This window comes from Anomaloglossus baeobatrachus, chromosome 6 (genome assembly GCF_048569485.1).
Source record: "Anomaloglossus baeobatrachus isolate aAnoBae1 chromosome 6, aAnoBae1.hap1, whole genome shotgun sequence".
NCBI lineage: Eukaryota > Metazoa > Chordata > Amphibia > Anura > Aromobatidae > Anomaloglossus > Anomaloglossus baeobatrachus.
The window spans coordinates 7,773,342-7,791,847 of record NC_134358.1 but is presented as its reverse complement, the minus strand read 5'-3'; the positions used below and the strand labels follow the sequence as shown (position 1 = coordinate 7,791,847).

The 18,506-nt window shown below is 45.7% G+C and overlaps 1 protein-coding gene across 1 annotated transcript in view; it reads left to right on the top strand.

Annotated features, from left to right (window-relative positions):
* LOC142316921 (uncharacterized) overlaps nucleotides 1-18,506 on the top strand; it is a 282,067-nt gene that overhangs the window by 125,673 nt on the left and 137,888 nt on the right. Inside the window, exons 10-13 of the mRNA XM_075352699.1 lie at nucleotides 2,026-2,208; nucleotides 2,284-2,407; nucleotides 7,222-7,784; nucleotides 9,065-9,167. Coding sequence (XP_075208814.1) covers nucleotides 2,026-2,208; nucleotides 2,284-2,407; nucleotides 7,222-7,784; nucleotides 9,065-9,167 — 973 coding nt within the window. The remainder of the gene's footprint in view (nucleotides 1-2,025; nucleotides 2,209-2,283; nucleotides 2,408-7,221; nucleotides 7,785-9,064; nucleotides 9,168-18,506) is intronic.

The following is an 18,506-nucleotide window of genomic DNA, read 5'->3' as shown; positions in this document are numbered from 1 at the left end:
AGTCTGTCCATAGCACAACAATCAGCCACTGTACACTGCACAAATCTGGCCTTTATGGAAGAGCGGCAAAAGAAAGCCATTTCTCAAAGATATCCATAAAAAGTGTCGTTTAAAGTTTGCCACAAGCCACCGGGAGACACCAAACATGTGGAAGAAGGTATAAAAGCAACACAGCTCATCACCCTGAACACACCATCCCCACTGTCAAACATGGTGGTGGCAGCATCATGGTTTGGGCCTGCTTTTCTACAGCAGGCACAGGGAAGATGGTAAAATTGATGGGAAGATGGATGGAGCCAAATACAGGACCATTCTTGAAGAAAACCTGTTGGAGTCTGCAAAAGACCTGAGACTGGGATGGAGATTTGTCTTCCAACAAGACAATGATCCCAAACATAAAGCTAAATCTACAATGGAATGGTTCACAAATAACCGTATCCAGGTGTTAGAATGGCCAAGTCACAGTCCAGACCTGAACCCAATCGAGAACCTGTGGAGAATTTCACCTCTCCATGTGCAAAACTGATAGACATAGACCCCAAGAGACTGTGCTGTAATCACAGCAAAAGGGGCGCTACAAAGGATTCACTTACAGGGGGTGAATAATATTGCACGCCCCAATTTTCATTATTTATTATTTATAAAAGTGTAAAATAAGCAATAAATTTTGTCCAGTTTCACAATTGTGTCACTTGTTGTTGATTCTTCACCAGAACATTAACATTTTATCTTTATGTTTGACGCCTGAAATGTGGGAAAAGGTTGAAAAATTCAAGGGGGGGTGAATACTTTCGCAAGGCACTGTAGTAATGTTCCAAGTGTCCCTTATCCAGTAATTATTTATTGATTATTTAATTATTCCTAGTGTCTGACTAATGTCATCTCTATTTTTCATGGATCAATAAAGAGAGAATTTTTAACGGAAGCAAAAAGTACCGTATGTTTTCTATTATGACTGGAGATTTTTCTTTTTTTGCTCACAAGTAAAAATGCCACCTGCGGAGACGGATACAGTTGAGTGGCACTCACTAGAGTATACGGCCGAGGGTCACACCTCAGGGGCCACGAGCTACATGTGGCTTATGAGTTGGGACCCATGATCTAAACTAATGTAGAGTAGATCTGGTTCTTTTCTGTAAGAGCGGTGAGGCTGCGGTCCCCCCCGAAAGAAAGTTATTACAGTGAATTTGATAAAAAAAAAAAAAAAACAACAAACCTCTGAGGCTGCAACAATCAGGAATCGTGGGCACGGACGCTGCGTCCTCTTGTGGAGAACACTAGCGTCTGCGCAGGAGGGATGACACTGCGGCTAGGAAACATCTAGAGCGCAGGCCGCTGTGTAGAATGTAAAAAACACGTTATAATACTCACCTAACAGTCGCGCTGTAGTGGAGTTGGGCCATATGGGCGTCTCTGTTGTCTGGTGCCGGCGCCGCCTCTTTCGGCCATCTTTGTTCTCCTTCTTTTGTAGTCACACAGCGGCCTGCGCGGGACTAGCGAGTGTGTATAACGTATACGCGTCATGCACCCAGGCTTCAGAAGAAAGGAGGAGGCGCACAAGGATGTGTACGAGGACGCCATCTTCGTCCTCTTTGTGAAGCCTGTGTGCATGACGCGTCTACGTTATACACACTCGCCAGTCCCGCGCTGGACGTCGTGTGTGGATGACGTAGACGCGTCATGAACCACGGCTACAAAAGAAGGAGAACAAAGATTGCCGATAGAGGCGGCGCCGGCACCAGACAACAGAGACGCCCATATGGCCCAACTCCACTACAGCGCGATTGTTAGGTGAGTATTATAAAGTGTTTTTTACGTTCTACACAGCAGCCTGGGCTCCTATATACAGCATGTTAGATTACTGTATATAAGAGCCCACTGGTGGTGGCCGCAGCTTATAGGCCAAAAAAAGTGGTAACAGGTTCCCTTTAACAGGCCTAGTTTACAGATCAAGGGACATTGTGTGGAAGGAGGCAGATTATGATCCTCTAAAAAGGTCTCTGTGACGTCTCTCTCCATACACAGGATTACACAATAGTGAAGAAGACGTCAGGTGATTGTGTGACTCCCGGCAGCCATGAGTCAGGAGGGTGGAGCAAAAGGCGGGGTCTCCTCACAGCCCCTCCCCCGCACTCACTGATACATGAGAGGAACAATAAGAAAATCCTAGAACTCACCAACAAGATGATGGAGCTGCTGACCGGAGAGGTGGGAATGCTGGGACATTATACGGGACCGGCACTGGAGGATTCTGGGTAATGACGCTATCATTGTGTGTGTCAGGTCCCTGTAAGGTGTCAGGACATCACCGTCTATTTCTCCATGGAGGAGTGGGAGTATCTGGAAGGACACAAGGATCTGTACGAGGAGGTGATGATGGAGAGCGACCGGCCCCCGACATCACAAGGTAAGAGGAGGCGTAATAGAATGATTGCAATGTAAGACAAACATCCAAAACTGATATAAAAGTCTGTGACCACAGTGTCCGTCTCAACAAAGAAATCCACGATGTGTAATATAATTGTTTGTAGCGAAATCCACAGCGGAGAAATGTTTCACCAGACATCGAGTAGTTAATGCTTCAGTCATTGTGTCACGGGGGGGGTGACAGAAATGGGGGGTGACTGGAAGGGAGCCCCTGAGCTGGCCCTCAGACTAGCATACCCTATGATATCCCTCAGGGGATTACATAGAAATCATGGGGCTTCATAGCAAAATTCTAATTGGGACCCCCCCCAAAAAAAAAATAATAATAAAAAAAATAATCTATCTATCTATCTATCTATCTATCTATCTATCTATCTATCTATCTATCTATCTATCTATCTATCTATATATATATATATATATATATATATACATTCATACACTCAGCTCTAGTCATCGAGAACATATCACACAACTTTGAAGACCTCACAAACTAATTTTCCTCCTATTGAGCCCCTGGATTTCCCTTTCATTGCACCCAGAATGTATTATGCCAACAAAAGTGCCCCCCAAATACTGCACAATAGCCCCACAGGGAATTCCCCCACAGTACCCTCCACACGCACAGTATGGTGACCCTACTGTACCCCCTCCAACTAATCCAACACAGTATGATCCCCAAACTGTGACCCCCCCCCCCCCACACCTCTCCACACTATATAAAGAACCCTACATACAGTATAATGGCCTCAACATTGTATAATGCTTCCCACATAGTCCTCCATGCACTGTAATGCCCCCCGCATAGTCCTCCATGCATTTTAATGCCCCCCGCATAGTCCTCCATGCATTATTGACGGGATGGGGCATACACGTTACTGGGGGGTAGCATATACATTATCACTCCAGCCACACCTGGACGCAGCCCATAGACTCCAGCCACACCTGGACGCAGCCCATAGACTCCAGCCACACCTGGACGCAGCCCATAGACTCCAGCCACACCTGGACGCAGCCCATAAACTCCAGCCACGCCTGGACGCAGCCCATAGACTCCAGCCACACCTGGACGCAGCCCATAGACTCCAGCCACGCCTTGACGCAGCCCATAGACTCCAGCCACGCCTTGACGCAGCCCATAGACTCCAGCCACGCCTGGACGCAGCCCATAGACTCCAGCCACGCCTGGACGCAGCCCATAGACTCCAGCCACGCCTGGACGCAGCCCATAGACTCCAGCCACGCCTGGACGCAGCCCATAGACTCCAGCCACGCCTGGACGCAGCCCATAGACTCCAGCCATGCCTGGACGCAGCCCATAGACTCCAGCCACGCCTGGACGCAGCCCATAGACTCCAGCCACGCCTGGACGCAGCCCATAGACTCCAGCCACGCCTGGACGCAGCCCATAGACTCCAGCCACGCCTGGACGCAGCCCATAGACTCCAGCCACGCCTGGACGCAGCCCATAGACTCCAGCCACGCCTGGACGCAGCCCATAGACTCCAGCCACGCCTGGACGCAGCCCATAGACTCCAGCCACGCCTGGACGCAGCCCATAGACTCCAGCCACGCCTGGACGCAGCCCATAGACTCCAGCCACGCCTGGACGCAGCCCATAGACTCCAGCCACGCCTGGACGCAGCCCATAGACTCCAGCCACGCCTGGACGCAGCCCATAGACTCCAGCCACGCCTGGACGCAGCCCATAGACTCCAGCCACGCCTGGACGCAGCCCATAGACTCCAGCCACGCCTGGACGCAGCCCATAGACTCCAGCCACGCCTGGACGCAGCCCATAGACTCCAGCCACGCCTGGACGCAGCCCATAGACTCCAGCCACGCCTGGACGCAGCCCATAGACTCCAGCCACGCCTGGACGCAGCCCATAGACTCCAGCCACGCCTGGACGCAGCCCATAGACTCCAGCCACGCCTGGACGCAGCCCATAGACTCCAGCCACGCCTGGACGCAGCCCATAGACTCCAGCCACGCCTGGACGCAGCCCATAGACTCCAGCCACGCCTGGACGCAGCCCATAGACTCCAGCCACGCCTGGACGCAGCCCATAGACTCCAGCCACGCCTGGACGCAGCCCATAGACTCCAGCCACGCCTGGACGCAGCCCATAGACTCCAGCCACGCCTGGACGCAGCCCATAGACTCCAGCCACGCCTGGACGCAGCCCATAGACTCCAGCCACGCCTGGACGCAGCCCATAGACTCTAGCATTTACCCTAGATTACTACCACCGCTGGGCCCGGGTCACTGTCTCCTGTTTTGTGATTGTGCCTGCCTATCTCCCTGCTGAGTGTGGAAGCTGTGCAGAGCCGCCCACGAGCAGTAGGAACCACCAATGGCTGCTGCTCACTTGTCTGCCGCCGAGTCCAAAGCTCCACTCTCTGGCTGGTAACTATGTCAGCCAAGGGGAGAGTCTTGTGTATGTAAATTAAGCCAGAGAGCAGAGCAACAGAGCAGGAGAAGCTCCTCCTAGCACACTGCACAGGCCGGCGCTGACTGAGAGACAGTCTGACACTGACACTGAAATTAAAGTGAAAGTGGGCAGCCGCTGTGGGCCCCCACAGCTCATGGGTCCCCATTGCAGTGCTATCGCCTGCCTCTATTGACGGTACGCCACTGCTATCCCACAATGTACGCTTGAAGGTAAAAGGTCTGGGCCCCCAGCTTCTCCCTATCTCCTGTTTTTGACCCTGATGATAAGACCCCCACCACAACCCGCCACCCAAGGGGACGGGCCAGGACAGAAGTCAAAAACCCCACGATAAATAATGACAGACAGGAGTAAAAACAAAACTCATGCACGTCCCTCCTTGTACACCTTTTGTTGTCTTCTGGTGTTGGTTAATGGTAACATGGAAAGGAAAAAGTAACAAAATAAGCTAAATACACACACACCAACACAACGGTCAGCAGCAGTAAGCACCTCCACACTGCTCCAGGCCTAGCTCCAGACTGAACTGAATAACCAGCTCCCCCTGCAGGAAGCAGAGGGCATTTATCCAGCCCAGAAGTGGCCATCAGAGCAATCACCTGGGCAGAGTTAATAAGCTGCTGCTAGCAAGGAAAACTGACCTTAACCCTGCGACTGCCAAAAGAAAAACATAGATGTAATGTGTAAGTCATCAGATGATAAAAGAGACCCTGATCCTGTCATTAACCCCACCAAGAGACGACAGACACATTGGAAGTTTTTTTCCAAAATGTAGGAAAGTAGATCTGGATATGGATCTTTATTATCAGGGATGTACCAAAATAAAGCACAGCTTAAATAAATGCAATCGCAAAAGTACATTATAAGCCAATGCCCACACACGCAGCGTCCACGTTATCACGGACACCTGCCACGTCCTTTCATGTGACCTAGAAGTGCAGAAAAAAATCAGGGGAGTTTCCCATGGATCAATTTGTGTGAATTTACACAATCTGAACCACTTCAAGCGGTGTCTGGTCATCCTCCTTGTAAGGTTTTCTCATGAAACAGTTTTATGAGTATGCCGGGAGATGTGACCGAGAAAAATCACTCAGAAAAAGGAAAACAGCCAAAAGCCAACAATGGCATCAGAACTGGACCAAGAGGCAATAGAAGCAGGAGGTCCAGTCTGGACCAAGAGGCCATGGAAGCAGGAGGTCCAGTCTGGACCAAGAGGCCATGGAAGCAGGAGGTCCAGTCTAGACCAAGAGGCCATGGAAGCAGGAGGTCCAGTCTAGACCAAGAGGCCATGGAAGCAGGAGGTCCAGTCTGGACCAAGAGGCCATGGAAGTAGGAGGTCCAGTCTGGACCAAGAGGCCATGGAAGTAGGAGGTCCAGTCTGAATCATGGTTCTTTCACATGGTGTTGGCGGCCATGTTTGCCGCTTACTAGCGAACACAGTTTCACCAGGATACACTATGTGAATAGGACACGCCGGCAGAGGTGGCTGACATTTTTGTGCCGTCACTCTGCTCGTACACCTCAAAACATTGTTCAGGAGGAATAAGGCAAAGAGATCAAGATTCTGACATGTCAAAAATTCCTCCGATCTCAATCCTATTGAGCATCTAAGGGACGCACCGCAAAAACAAGTCTGCTCTATGGTCTCCTTACCTTACAAGAATCTGCGGCTAACGTCTAGGTGCAAACTACAACAGGGCACCAGAGGTCCTATGGAGTCCCTGCATGGATGCATCAGAAGAGGGTTACTGAAAAACTATACAGTATAGCCGTCCCCTAATGGGTCCATGGATTCTGAGAGATGATGAGGTTATTCTCTATGTTTAAATCCATCTGAGGTTCCTGTTCAGAGGGAGTCAGTCTCTCTATAAATGTAAACAAATAATGTAGTTTCCATTGTTTCTGTTGTTTTTTGGATCATTTTAACTTGACCCCAGGAGAGACTATCCAACACCTCCATAGCTTCCTTATTGGAGAGGGAATTTAGAGATCGTATTTTCCTTACTAAATACATTTAGTCTGACAGATCAGAGGACTGTCATCTTTCCACGATCCCGGTCTTGAAATGTAAAATTTCAGTTTCTGAAATCTAGATTTTCTACAGCGGACAGCTTATCTAAATGTGTGATGTTTGCGCCTCGTCCACAGGCAGCTCCAGGCCTGGGAGTCGCACGTGGTTCTGACTCTTATTAGCTTTAATGTTTTATTCAAACAATGAAAAGAACCAAAACATTTTTATTAAGACAAAGATTAAAAAATAGAAATCCAGGTATTGAATTGATGTATACACAGATCGTCAGCTGGTCATGGATTCCATCACTGTGTGGTTGTGTCTTCCATAGATGGATCCAGGAGTGGAAACCCACCAGAGATATGCCCTCGTCCTCTGTATCCCCAGGACCGTCCAGAGAGATGGCCCCGTCCTCTGTATCCTCAGGACCCACCAGAGAGATGTCCCCGTCCTCTGTATCCTCAGGACCCACCAGAGATATGCCCTCGTCCTCTGTATCCCCAGGACCATCCAGAGAGATGGCCCCGTCCTCTGTATCCTCAGGACCCACCAGAGAGATGTCCCCGTCCTCTGTATCCTCAGGACCCACCAGAGAGATGTCCCCGTCCTTTGTATCCTCAGGACCCACCAGAGAGATGTCCCCATCCTCTGTATCCTCAGGACCCACCAGAGAGATGTCCCCGTCCTCTGTATCCTCAGGACCCACCAGAGAGATGTCCCCGTCCTCTGTATCCTCAGGACCCACCAGAGAGATGTCCCCGTCCTCTGTATCCCCAGGACCCACCAGAGAGATGTCCCCGTCCTCTGTATCTCCAGGACCCACCAGAGAGATGTCCCCGTTCTCTGTATCCTCAGGACGATCCGGAAGAAAATCACAGCGTCCCGGAGAATAAGGTAGATGACTGTTGTGAATGTCAGTTATGCTTTTGCTGCTGTGAGGCTCCCTCTTATGGCCAGGAATGGTTTGGTCAGAGACCAGGTGTGTTGAGCAATGGGCGTTTCCATTGCTAAACTCTCTGCCTATTTAAACACTGGTCTGCTAGCAGGCTATGCCGGATGTCAGTTGTTCTTTGTTTACCAGCCTGCTTCATTCTGCTCCAGACCACATCTACCCCAGATAAGTGCTTGGCTCTTTATTTGTTGTTTGGTTCTTTTACTCTTATCTGAGTTTGTCATTTGCTGTGGTTGTTTTCAGTTTATTTGCATGCAGGGATCTTCCCTCTCAGTTGCTTAGCTGGGAAGCTCCCTGCAGCTATATTTGGAGTATTGCTCCTATTAGTCCATGTGTTTGTTGCTTCTTGAATTTGTAATGGTTCCTGCTTTCTGTTCATTGGTATGACAAGAGTGCCTGGTATAGGACGGAGTTCAGATCTAGCCATCTGAGGGCTTTTTGTACTATCAGGTTTTTTGATTTTTGCAGATCCTTTCTCTGGCCACCATCAGTCCCTTTCCTATCCTGTCCTATTTAGTCAGTAGGGCCTCACCTTTTGCTAATCCTGTCATCTACCTGTGTATTGTGTTTTCCTATATCACCGCAGTCTTTGAATGTGGGGGGCTTCCTATTCTTTATCTATTTTCTGAGGCAGAGAGTTATTCATCTTTCCTTCCTTTAGGATAGCTAGCTCTCCGGCTGGGTCCGCGTTGCACAGGATGTTAGTTCACCCCTCGGCTACTTCTAGTGTTGATTGTTAGTAAAGGAACCCACTGACTTTTAGCCTGGAGAGGGGGTTTGTAGAGTATACGCCAGGGGGCAGCCACCATCCAGACCGGCCGGACTTGACCCTTTTGGGACGTGGTTCGGTCAGCCCACCTCTCACCAGGGCCCCACGTGTTCGGTGTCTAGATATGACCCTGCGGGTCCTAATTACTCCTTGAAGGGGACTTCTCCTCCCACCTCCCACAGGTGCAGCACCTCGCTGCTTCTCTGGTGGACTCTCCTGCCCTCGGTTTCCCGTCTCCCCTTTTTGTTCTACATGCTTCACCCCACTAACCACTCCCTACTTGGCAGCACCAGGAAAGTGGCTTAGCACAATGTGGCCATTTACCATAACACACATCAAGCAAATACAATCAGTCTGCAGGTCTGGGGGGGCCGAGGCCTTCACCCCCTTTACAGATGTGGTTGAGTTTTCCATCCATCTTTTTATTCTGAATTGTTACATTTGGTTTATTAGGCTGAAGATCTGACTATGATTAAAGTAAAGTCTGAAGAAGAGAAAACGAGGGACGACCAACCATGTGAAGTAAAGGAGGAAACTTCAGTAGATGTTATCGGAGGTATGTGAAAATTAGACATCTCAGAGGGTTTATAAGGTGAGTCTCCCTTGGTTCTCTTGGCAATCAATGAGCCCCAGACCTCTTTGTTCACTGGACTGAAGCAGAGTCTACAATCTGACCGGTTCGCCTCTGTGTCACCTGCTTTTCGGTAATGCCGTCTTTTCAACAGAATATTTATCAAAGTAAAATGTCCCAGCAGTCAGACAATATAAAACATCCACATGTTTGTGTTTCTGTACTCGGCCTGTACAATAGCGTTATTGTATAAATGTTAGGTTCTGACCCAAAATAATGCAGAAAGTTTCTCCAGAAACACAATCTATAGCTTCTTGCCTCCGCAGTCAATTATGTTTTATACGTTTGTATTTTTCCACCGCTTTTCTTCCAAGAGCCAGAGGGTTATTTATCTGTCAAAATAGCAACATGAAGGCTTGCCTTTTGCTGGACGAGTTGTGTGGTTTGAAGGACGTCGTCCATTTTACCATACAATGTACTGAAAAATGGGAAAAAGATGAAAGCAGGATTTGCTGGCATGGTATTTTTTGCGAGGTGTAAGAATGGCCCGGTACTGCGATTATCCAGGGCAGTGCGATTATCCAGGGCAGTGTGATTATGGCCATAACAAACATACAGAGATTTTAGTCAATTAAATAGTCAGTAAAAAATTCAGAAGTTTGTAAAAAATAAAAAAGAATTTACTTTATGGCGCCATTTCTCAAGACCTCTGATATTTTTATTTTTCTGTCCACAGAACTGTGAGGGCTCGTTTTGTGCGAATCAACATGATGATTGTACTAATAGCAATTTGGGGAACAAATTAAGTTTTGATATTGTTTTTATTTATTTATTAAGGGAAGTGCGACATCCAAAAAATGAAATTATGACATTTTTTCTTTTTATGGTGTTTACCATATGAGTTATTTAACTTTTATATTGTTATACCGTGGATAAAATGGTAAATAGAGCCAAAGCACTAGGAGCTGATTAGCGCAGATTTATTTTCTTTTTATTTGTTAGACCAGTTTTTTTCAGATGCATCAACACCAAATAAGTGTATGTTTTTTTATTTTCTATGTAAAAGGGCATATAATTTGACTTTTTATATATTTTTTTTAAATCTTATTCTTAATCGGTAGTACAGTATATTGTGACAATCGCTGTCCCCTATGAAGCAGCATTTAAATAGCTAATAGCAGCAATCGGAGCTCAGTTCCTTCCGCTGCTGTTAGACACAGATGTGGGCTGTGAAAGACACCAAGTATCTGCCGCACAAGGAGAGCGCTCGGATCCCGAGCCTCCTCCACACGTGGTCAGCCCTGCACTGACTCTTGTATATGTCTTTTTGCGTGATGAGGTTAAATTGCTGTGCTGGTAGTCCTTAAAAATGGCTGACAGAATTCAGGGAGGTAAAAACAAAAAAATAAAATCACCTTAGACGACATCTAAGATCTTAAACTGCCAGGATCAGAGTTAAATGCTGTATAACACGTCTGACGGCCACAGTGTGAGGTGGCCCCTGAGCTCATATGATGTAGAGTCACCTCACAAGTTACCGAGTGATTAACTATCACATCCTCATTAAAAGTCCTAAATCTTTTAATGTTTTGTCTTGGGATCCCATCTCGTGATCTCGTTCTTTGCAGACATTGTCCTGTGTAAATTATGCTTGGTTATAACTAAGGGTGTTAAGCCAGAAACGCGTTACCGTTAGTTGTGCACTGTCTGTCTATGCACGAATAAAGGAACACTGTTGTTACACCCAGCTGGATTACTTTCTTCACTGTGTAAACTATTACTAATGGGTAACAATGGCAGACTGAACAATCTATTACCGATCGTTCAGTGTTTGTCGTTAAGTGCGGTCTACCTGTGTAGAGGTTTCTAAACGACCCCCACTCGGTAAATATTTACAAATCAATAGTCGTGTAACTACCAAATAGGATGATGTAAATCCAACTCTACAGTTATCCTTTAAGTCTGTCTTTGGCGCCAAAACAAGACCTCAAAACGTCATGCGTATTTCCAGTTTAATATAAATGTTCTATATTTGCCTACTTTGTGATTTTAAAAAAAAATCAAATAATCCTGACTTCCATTTTTTTAATTTTGACAGAAAATCCTAATGAGCAATCTAAAGAAAATTTTATGTTATCACTAAATAATAAAAGAGATGAAAATAACATGCAGCACTCTTCAGGAGAAAAACTTACAACCATACCACCAAAACTTCACAGAACAGATCTATCTTATAATCTCCCTAAACATAAAGACCCTTCTCCCGCCCGATCACAGATTAGAAGAAATCACACAATGGAGAAGCCATTCTCCTGTTCAGAATGTGGGAAATGCTTTACATGTAACTCACAGCTAATTATACATGAGAGAAGACACACAGGAGAGAAGCCGTATGCCTGCTTAATATGTGGAAAGTGCTTTATAGATAAACCACATCTTGCTTCACATAAGAGAAGTCACACAGGAGAGAAGCCGTATTCATGTTCTGAATGTGGGAAATGCTTTAGAACTAAACCACATCTTGCTAGACATGAGAAAATCCACACTGGAGAAAAGCCGTATTCATGTTCTGAATGTGGGAAATGCTTTAGAACTAAAACACATCTTGCTAGACATGAGAAAATCCACACTGGAGAGAAGCCATATTCATGTTCACTATGTGGGAAATGTTTTACAGAAAAGGCAAATCTTATTTCACATGGGAGAATTCACACAGGAGAGAAGCCATATTCATGTCCAGAATGTGGGAAATGCTTTACAGACAAAGCAAGTATTATTGCACATGAGAGAGGCCACACAGGGGAGAAGCCGTATTCATGTCTAGTATGTGGGAAGAGTTTTATAGATAAATCAAATCTTGGTAGACATGAGAGAACGCACACAGGGGAGAAGCCGTACTCATGTTCACTATGTGGGAAATGCTTTACTGGTAAACCTAATCTTATTATACATGAAAGAATTCACCGAGGAGAGAAGCCGTATCCATGTCCACAATGTGGGAAGTGCTTTACTGATAAATCAAGTGTCAGTAAACATCAAAAAAGTCACACTTAAAACTGATGAGAAAATTTTCATTGACACAAAAACATATTCTTGTTGGGATATGGGAAATTCTATAATAGCAAAAAATTAAAATGACAACTTTTAAGTGTGATCGGGATCCATGGAGGAAGCGTACTGTGTACATGAGGAAGAAATTAGCTAAGCCGTGAAGGTGAATCGTCATCACGAGTATTGCGGCGGAAAATCAATAATGACAGTAAGAAAAAAAGACGATCCCAAGTAAGCGTTTTATTTCTGAACATATGTGAACCAATCTTCATTTGACCTTCATTCAAACAGATTACTAAACTGGACAAAAAAAAAAAAAAGAACAGAACAGACGCCATTTCCTTGTGTTGCTCCAAAACCTCGTAATGTCCCTTTGGCAAAAATGTTAGAAAATTAGCAAATCTTTACATTCTACTTTTCTCTGAAAATATTCTTTTAATTGGAAATGCTGATGCATTAACCAAAATATGCAAGTGTGAAAGTCAGCTAGTTAATCATACAGGGAGGTTTATATTCCAGTATTCCATGGAGGACAAACACAACCAGTTTTACATCCTCTCCAGCATCTTCATCGGATTAATAATAATAATAATAATAATAATAATAATAATAATGGTGATGATAACATTTTTTATTGATGTAGCACCAACATATTCCGAAGCGCTTTACAATTCAGAGGACGCATGTGCAAACAATATATGACATGACAGGTAACACGGTTTAACAATTCATTCAGGAGAGAGGGCTTGGCTCGCAAGGTTACAATCCGAGGAACGATAGGAGTGGCACAAATGGTGAAAAGGACTTGTATTGTTTGGTGCAGCCATCTCTGATAATAAATGAAGGTATTCATGCAAAACTTCATGAATCGGTCATCAGCAATTATCTGTGTCTGCCCCGATGCTAAGTGCTATTCTAAGAATACGGGAAAGGAGAACTGAGAACATTTACTTCACTGATGTGTTGTCTAACGAGAGAACTACTTCTACTCCTTCCGTCTACTAACCTCCCTAAACACGACATCTCCCTCTCTGTGTGTGGCACCAAGATAACTCCGAGGCAGCAGGCTCGCAGTCTGGGGGTTATGCTTGACACAGATCTCTCGATCACCTCCTATGTACAATCTCTTGCTCTCTCTTGTCGCTTGCACCTCAAGAACATCTCTAGAATCCGCCCCTTTCTCACAATGGAAATGACAAAAACCCTCACTGTGCCCCTGATCCACTCCCACCTTGACTACTGTAACTCTCTATTAATTGGTCTCCCCCTAACTAGACTCTCTCTTCTACAGTCCATCCTTAATGCAGCAGCCAGGGTCACCTATCTGGCTAACCGCTACTCAGATGCTTCCGTTCTGTGCCAGTCACTGCACTGGCTGCCCATATATCACAGGATCCAATTCAAATTGTTTGTTCTCACCCACAAATCTGTCCTAAATGCAGCACCCCCCCTACATCTCCACCCTCATCGCTGTCTATCACTATACCCGTTCTCTACGCTCCGCAAACAACTTTCAACTAACATCCACACTGATCCAAACCTACCACTCCCGGCTCCAAGACTTCTCCCGAGATGCACCAATCCTCTGGAATGCTCTGACCCAAGAAACCAGGATGAACCACAACTTACACAGCTTCAGACGCTTCCTAAAAACACATCTTTTTAGGGTGGCCTATCACACTCCCTAATCAAAGTCAATTCATATATATACATTCCACTATTTCTTAGAACATAACTCTCCATCAAACTCTACCACACTCAAAAGCATCACAAAGATTTGCTGGTGACGGCTCGTGCAGCCTTTATCTATCCCCCATTTCTTCGAGATGGCTGGCCGTCATCCCCACCTTACCCCATTGTCGAATGTAAGCTCTCACGCAGGGCTGTGGAGTCGGAGTCGGAGTCGTGGAGTCGGAGTCGGAGTCGGAGCTCATTTTGGTGGAGTCGGAGTCGGAGTCGGAGTCGGTATAAAATGCACCGACTCCGACTCCTAAAATATATAATAAATTGGGGACAGGAGTGCAATGCAGAATGTGCTGAATATTTTACTAAATAATAACATTTAGTATAATGCTTATATTTAAGTGAAAAATTTATTGTAGTACAATGTGAACATCAGACATTTAATTGTTTTTATGATACAATAATCAAGATATTTGGATAGAACATAAAATATTTATTGGAATACAACTTTAGAACACAAAAAACTAATAAATTGTAAATATGTAATATATATATATATATATATATATATATATATATATATATATATACACACAGTGTATATACACACACAAGATATATATGTAATCTACTGTATATTACATAGTGTATTACATATTTACAATTTATTACAGTTTTTTGTGTTCTAAAGTTGTATTCCAATAAATATATTTTATGTTCTATCCAAATATCTTGATTATCGTATCATAAAAATTATTAAATGTCTGATGTTCACATACACATATTCATGTACTACAATAAATTTTTCACCTAACTAAGCAATATATGTAGGAGTCGGAGTCGGAGTCGGAGTCGGAGTCGGAGTCGGAGTCGGAGTCGGAGTCGGAGTCGGTGCAAGAGAATTTGAGGAGTCGGAGTCGGAGTCGGAGTCGAAGGTTTGGCTTACCGACTCCACAGCCCAGTCTCACGAGCAGGGATGTCATTATTTTTTCTCTAATTATTGTATTTTCTTTAACGGTTACTTATGAATGTTTGATGGTATGTGAACCTCTGAATTGTAAAGCGCTGCAGAATATGTTGGCACTATAGAAATAAAGATTATTATTATTATTATTATTAATAAGGACAAGGGTTAGGTGTTTCGCTTTTTTCTGGTGTATTCCCATGCACCACTCCCCACCCAAAAAAAGTGTATACACTGCATGGTTTCCTTTTTTTCTTGTCGTCCTCCTCCACCATATGAACAGGGTCTTTATGTAGATTTCGCTCCACACTTTGAGGGCCATTATCACCTTGGAGGCCTCAAAAATACATCTTTGAATCAGAGCTTCCCATCCAAGAGCAATTGAAAACCAGATCACAAAAGCCACCAGAATATCAAGGAACCATCTCCTACATTACAAACCTAGAGAAGAAACCAACCGGGTCCCTCTTGTAGTCACCTACAATCCAAATCTGGAGGTGTCACGAGGAGCCGCACGGAAACTACAACCATTACTGCAAAAAGATGCCCGGTTACAATCTATATTTCCAGACCCCCCACTTCTATGTTTTATTCAGCCCCCGAATCTAAGAAGCATCATTGTCAGAAGCTCCCTGTCCTCTCCAACAACAGGACCATTTCCCTGCAACCAGAAAACATGTAAGACCTGTCCATTTATACTGACAACGGACAAGATAAAGATCCCCAGATCACATCAGGACTACAAGATCCCAGGTACCTTCAGCTGCACCACAACCAATGGGGTGTACTTAATTATATGTACCAAATGTCCACCTGGGGGTCTGTATGTAGGGGAGACCGGACAACAGCTCAGGACAAGGATGAATTCTCACCGCCACACAATTGGAGAAAAAAGGATGGATCTACCTGTGGCCAAACATTTCTGTAACCCCGACCCCAGCATCATGGACAGATTTCATGTTATACTCGGCCTGATGAAGAGACCGGAGGAGTCTGGAGCTGCTATTCATCACCGTCTTTTCAGTCAGCCATTAACCCCTTAGCGACCCATGACGTACTGGGTATGTCATAGATTGTGTGAGGTTAATCCCCGCCCCCTGCTGTGGGCAGGCAGCAGCGATCCATGCACATATCATCTGACTTCAACAGCTGACATGTGCCTGCTAGTCGACAATGGAATCACTTCCACCCGCGACTATTAACCCCTTACATCTCGCTGTCAAAATCTGGCAGCGAGATGTATATGCGCGCCGCCATTATGATCTCTTACCCGGCTCCCATCAGATATCACGTGACGTGATGACGTGACTTCCGGTGGTTACATTGGTAGCACAGGGTCATGTGATGATGCCTGTATCTATCATGAGTCACTTCCTCTTACACCCAGCAGACTGCGGTGTGTAATAGGAGAGCTCCTTTTCTGCAGATCTGAGCTCTGTAGCTGTGATCTGGAGATATGGCAGAGTGATCAGATTGCTGATCCATAAAGCCCCCTAAGGGACCTAGTAAAATAAAAAAAATAGTTAAAAAAAGTTTTTAAAAAAAACCTAAGATCAAATCACCCCCCTTTCACCCCATTGAAAATGAAAAGGTTAAAAAAATAATAAATATACACATATTTGGTATCGCCGCGTTTAGAAATACCCGATCTATCAAAATATAAAATCAATTAATCTGATCGTTTAAACAACGTAGCGGCAAAAAAATTCCAAACGCCAAAATTGCGGGGGTTTTTTGTCCGCAAATTTTGCGTAAAATGCAATAACAGGCGATCAAAACGTAGCCTCTGCACAAAAATAGTACAGTTAAAAACATCAGATCGAGATGCAAAAAATAAGCCATCACTGAGCCATAGATCCTGAAAAATGAGACTGTTGCGTGTTTCGGAAAATGGCGCAAAACGTGCGCCACTTTTTTGGGACAGACTTATGAATTTTTTTTTAACCCCTTAGGTACAAGTAAACCTATTCATGTTTGGTGTCTACGAACTCCCACTGACCTGAGGCATCACATCGATACATCACATTTACCATGTAGTGAACACTGTGAATAAAATATCCCAAAAACTTCTGTGCAATCACACTTTTTTTGCTGTTTTCCAGTACACCATATGGTAAAACTTATGGTTTCATTTATAACTACAACTCATCCCGCAAAAAACAAGTTCTCATATGGCAAGATTGTCGGAAAAATAAAAGAGTTACGGCTCTCGGAAGAAAGAGAGGAAAAAACAAACAAACGGAAAATGCCCGGGGTTGAAGGGGTTAAAAGCATCAACCACTGAGGACTTTGGTTTTTTAACCACTTATTTCCAGACCTTGCTTCTTCTCTATGCGCTTCCTATAGAAGCCTCCCGCTCTTTATATACTTCTCCCCTCAGCACAAGCTCCACCCCCTCTGGTCACATGGTCACCATAAAGATCCTTCATCCACCACTTATACCCTACTGCTGAGCTCCGCCCACTCACGTGACTGGTCACATGGTGATGACATCATCACAGGTCCTTCATCTATTCAGATCTTACGGCAGAAGGGTAACATCTAAATAACAAAAAGTCAAAAAAGACAAATTCGATCACCTGACATCCTGCGTCACGTGACACCTGCGCTGCACAAGATCCTTCCAGAGAGCACCGGAGACACCAGAGGAAAGGTAACATGGAGGATAGGAGACACAGACCCTGTGCAGCGGCAGCTGGGGGCTACACACGTCTGTACCTGCCTCCACACACACATACTCTCCTAGTAACGCACACTAGTGTTCCACATGACCCCCATACTGCCCCCACACACAGTATAATACCCCCATACTGCCCCCACACACAGTATAATACCCCCATACTGCCCCCACACACAGTATAATACCCCCATACTGCCCCCACACACAGTATAATACCCCCATACTGCCCCACACACAGTATGATGCCCCCATACTGCCCCCCCACACAGTATAATACCCCCATACTGCCCCCACACACAGTATGATGCCCCCATACTGCCCCCACACACAGCATGATGCCCCCATACTGCCCCCACACACAGTATGATACCCCCATACTGCCCCCACACACAGTATGATGCCCCCATACTGCCCCCACACACAGTATAATACCCCCATACTGCCCCACACACAGTATGATGCCCCCATACTGCCCCCACACACAGTATAATACCCCCATACTGCCCCCACACACAGTATGATGCCCCCATACTGCCCCCACACACAGCATGATGCCCCCATACTGCCCCCACACACAGTATGATGCCCCCATACTGCCCCCATACAGTATGATGCCCCCATAGTGCCCCACAAACAGTATGATGTCCCCATAGTGCCCCACACACAGTATGATGCCCCCATAGTGCCCCCACACAGTATGATGCCTTTGTAGTGCCCCACACACAGTATGATGCCCCTGTAGTGCCCCACACACAGTATGATGCCCCCATAGTGCCCCACACACAGTATGATGCCCCCATAGTGCCCCCACACAGTATAATACCCCCATAGTGCCCCACACACAGTATGATGCCTCCATAGTTCCCCACACACAGTATGATGCCTTTTGTAGTGCCCCACACACCGTATGATGCCCCACACACAGTATGATGCCCCCATAGTGCCC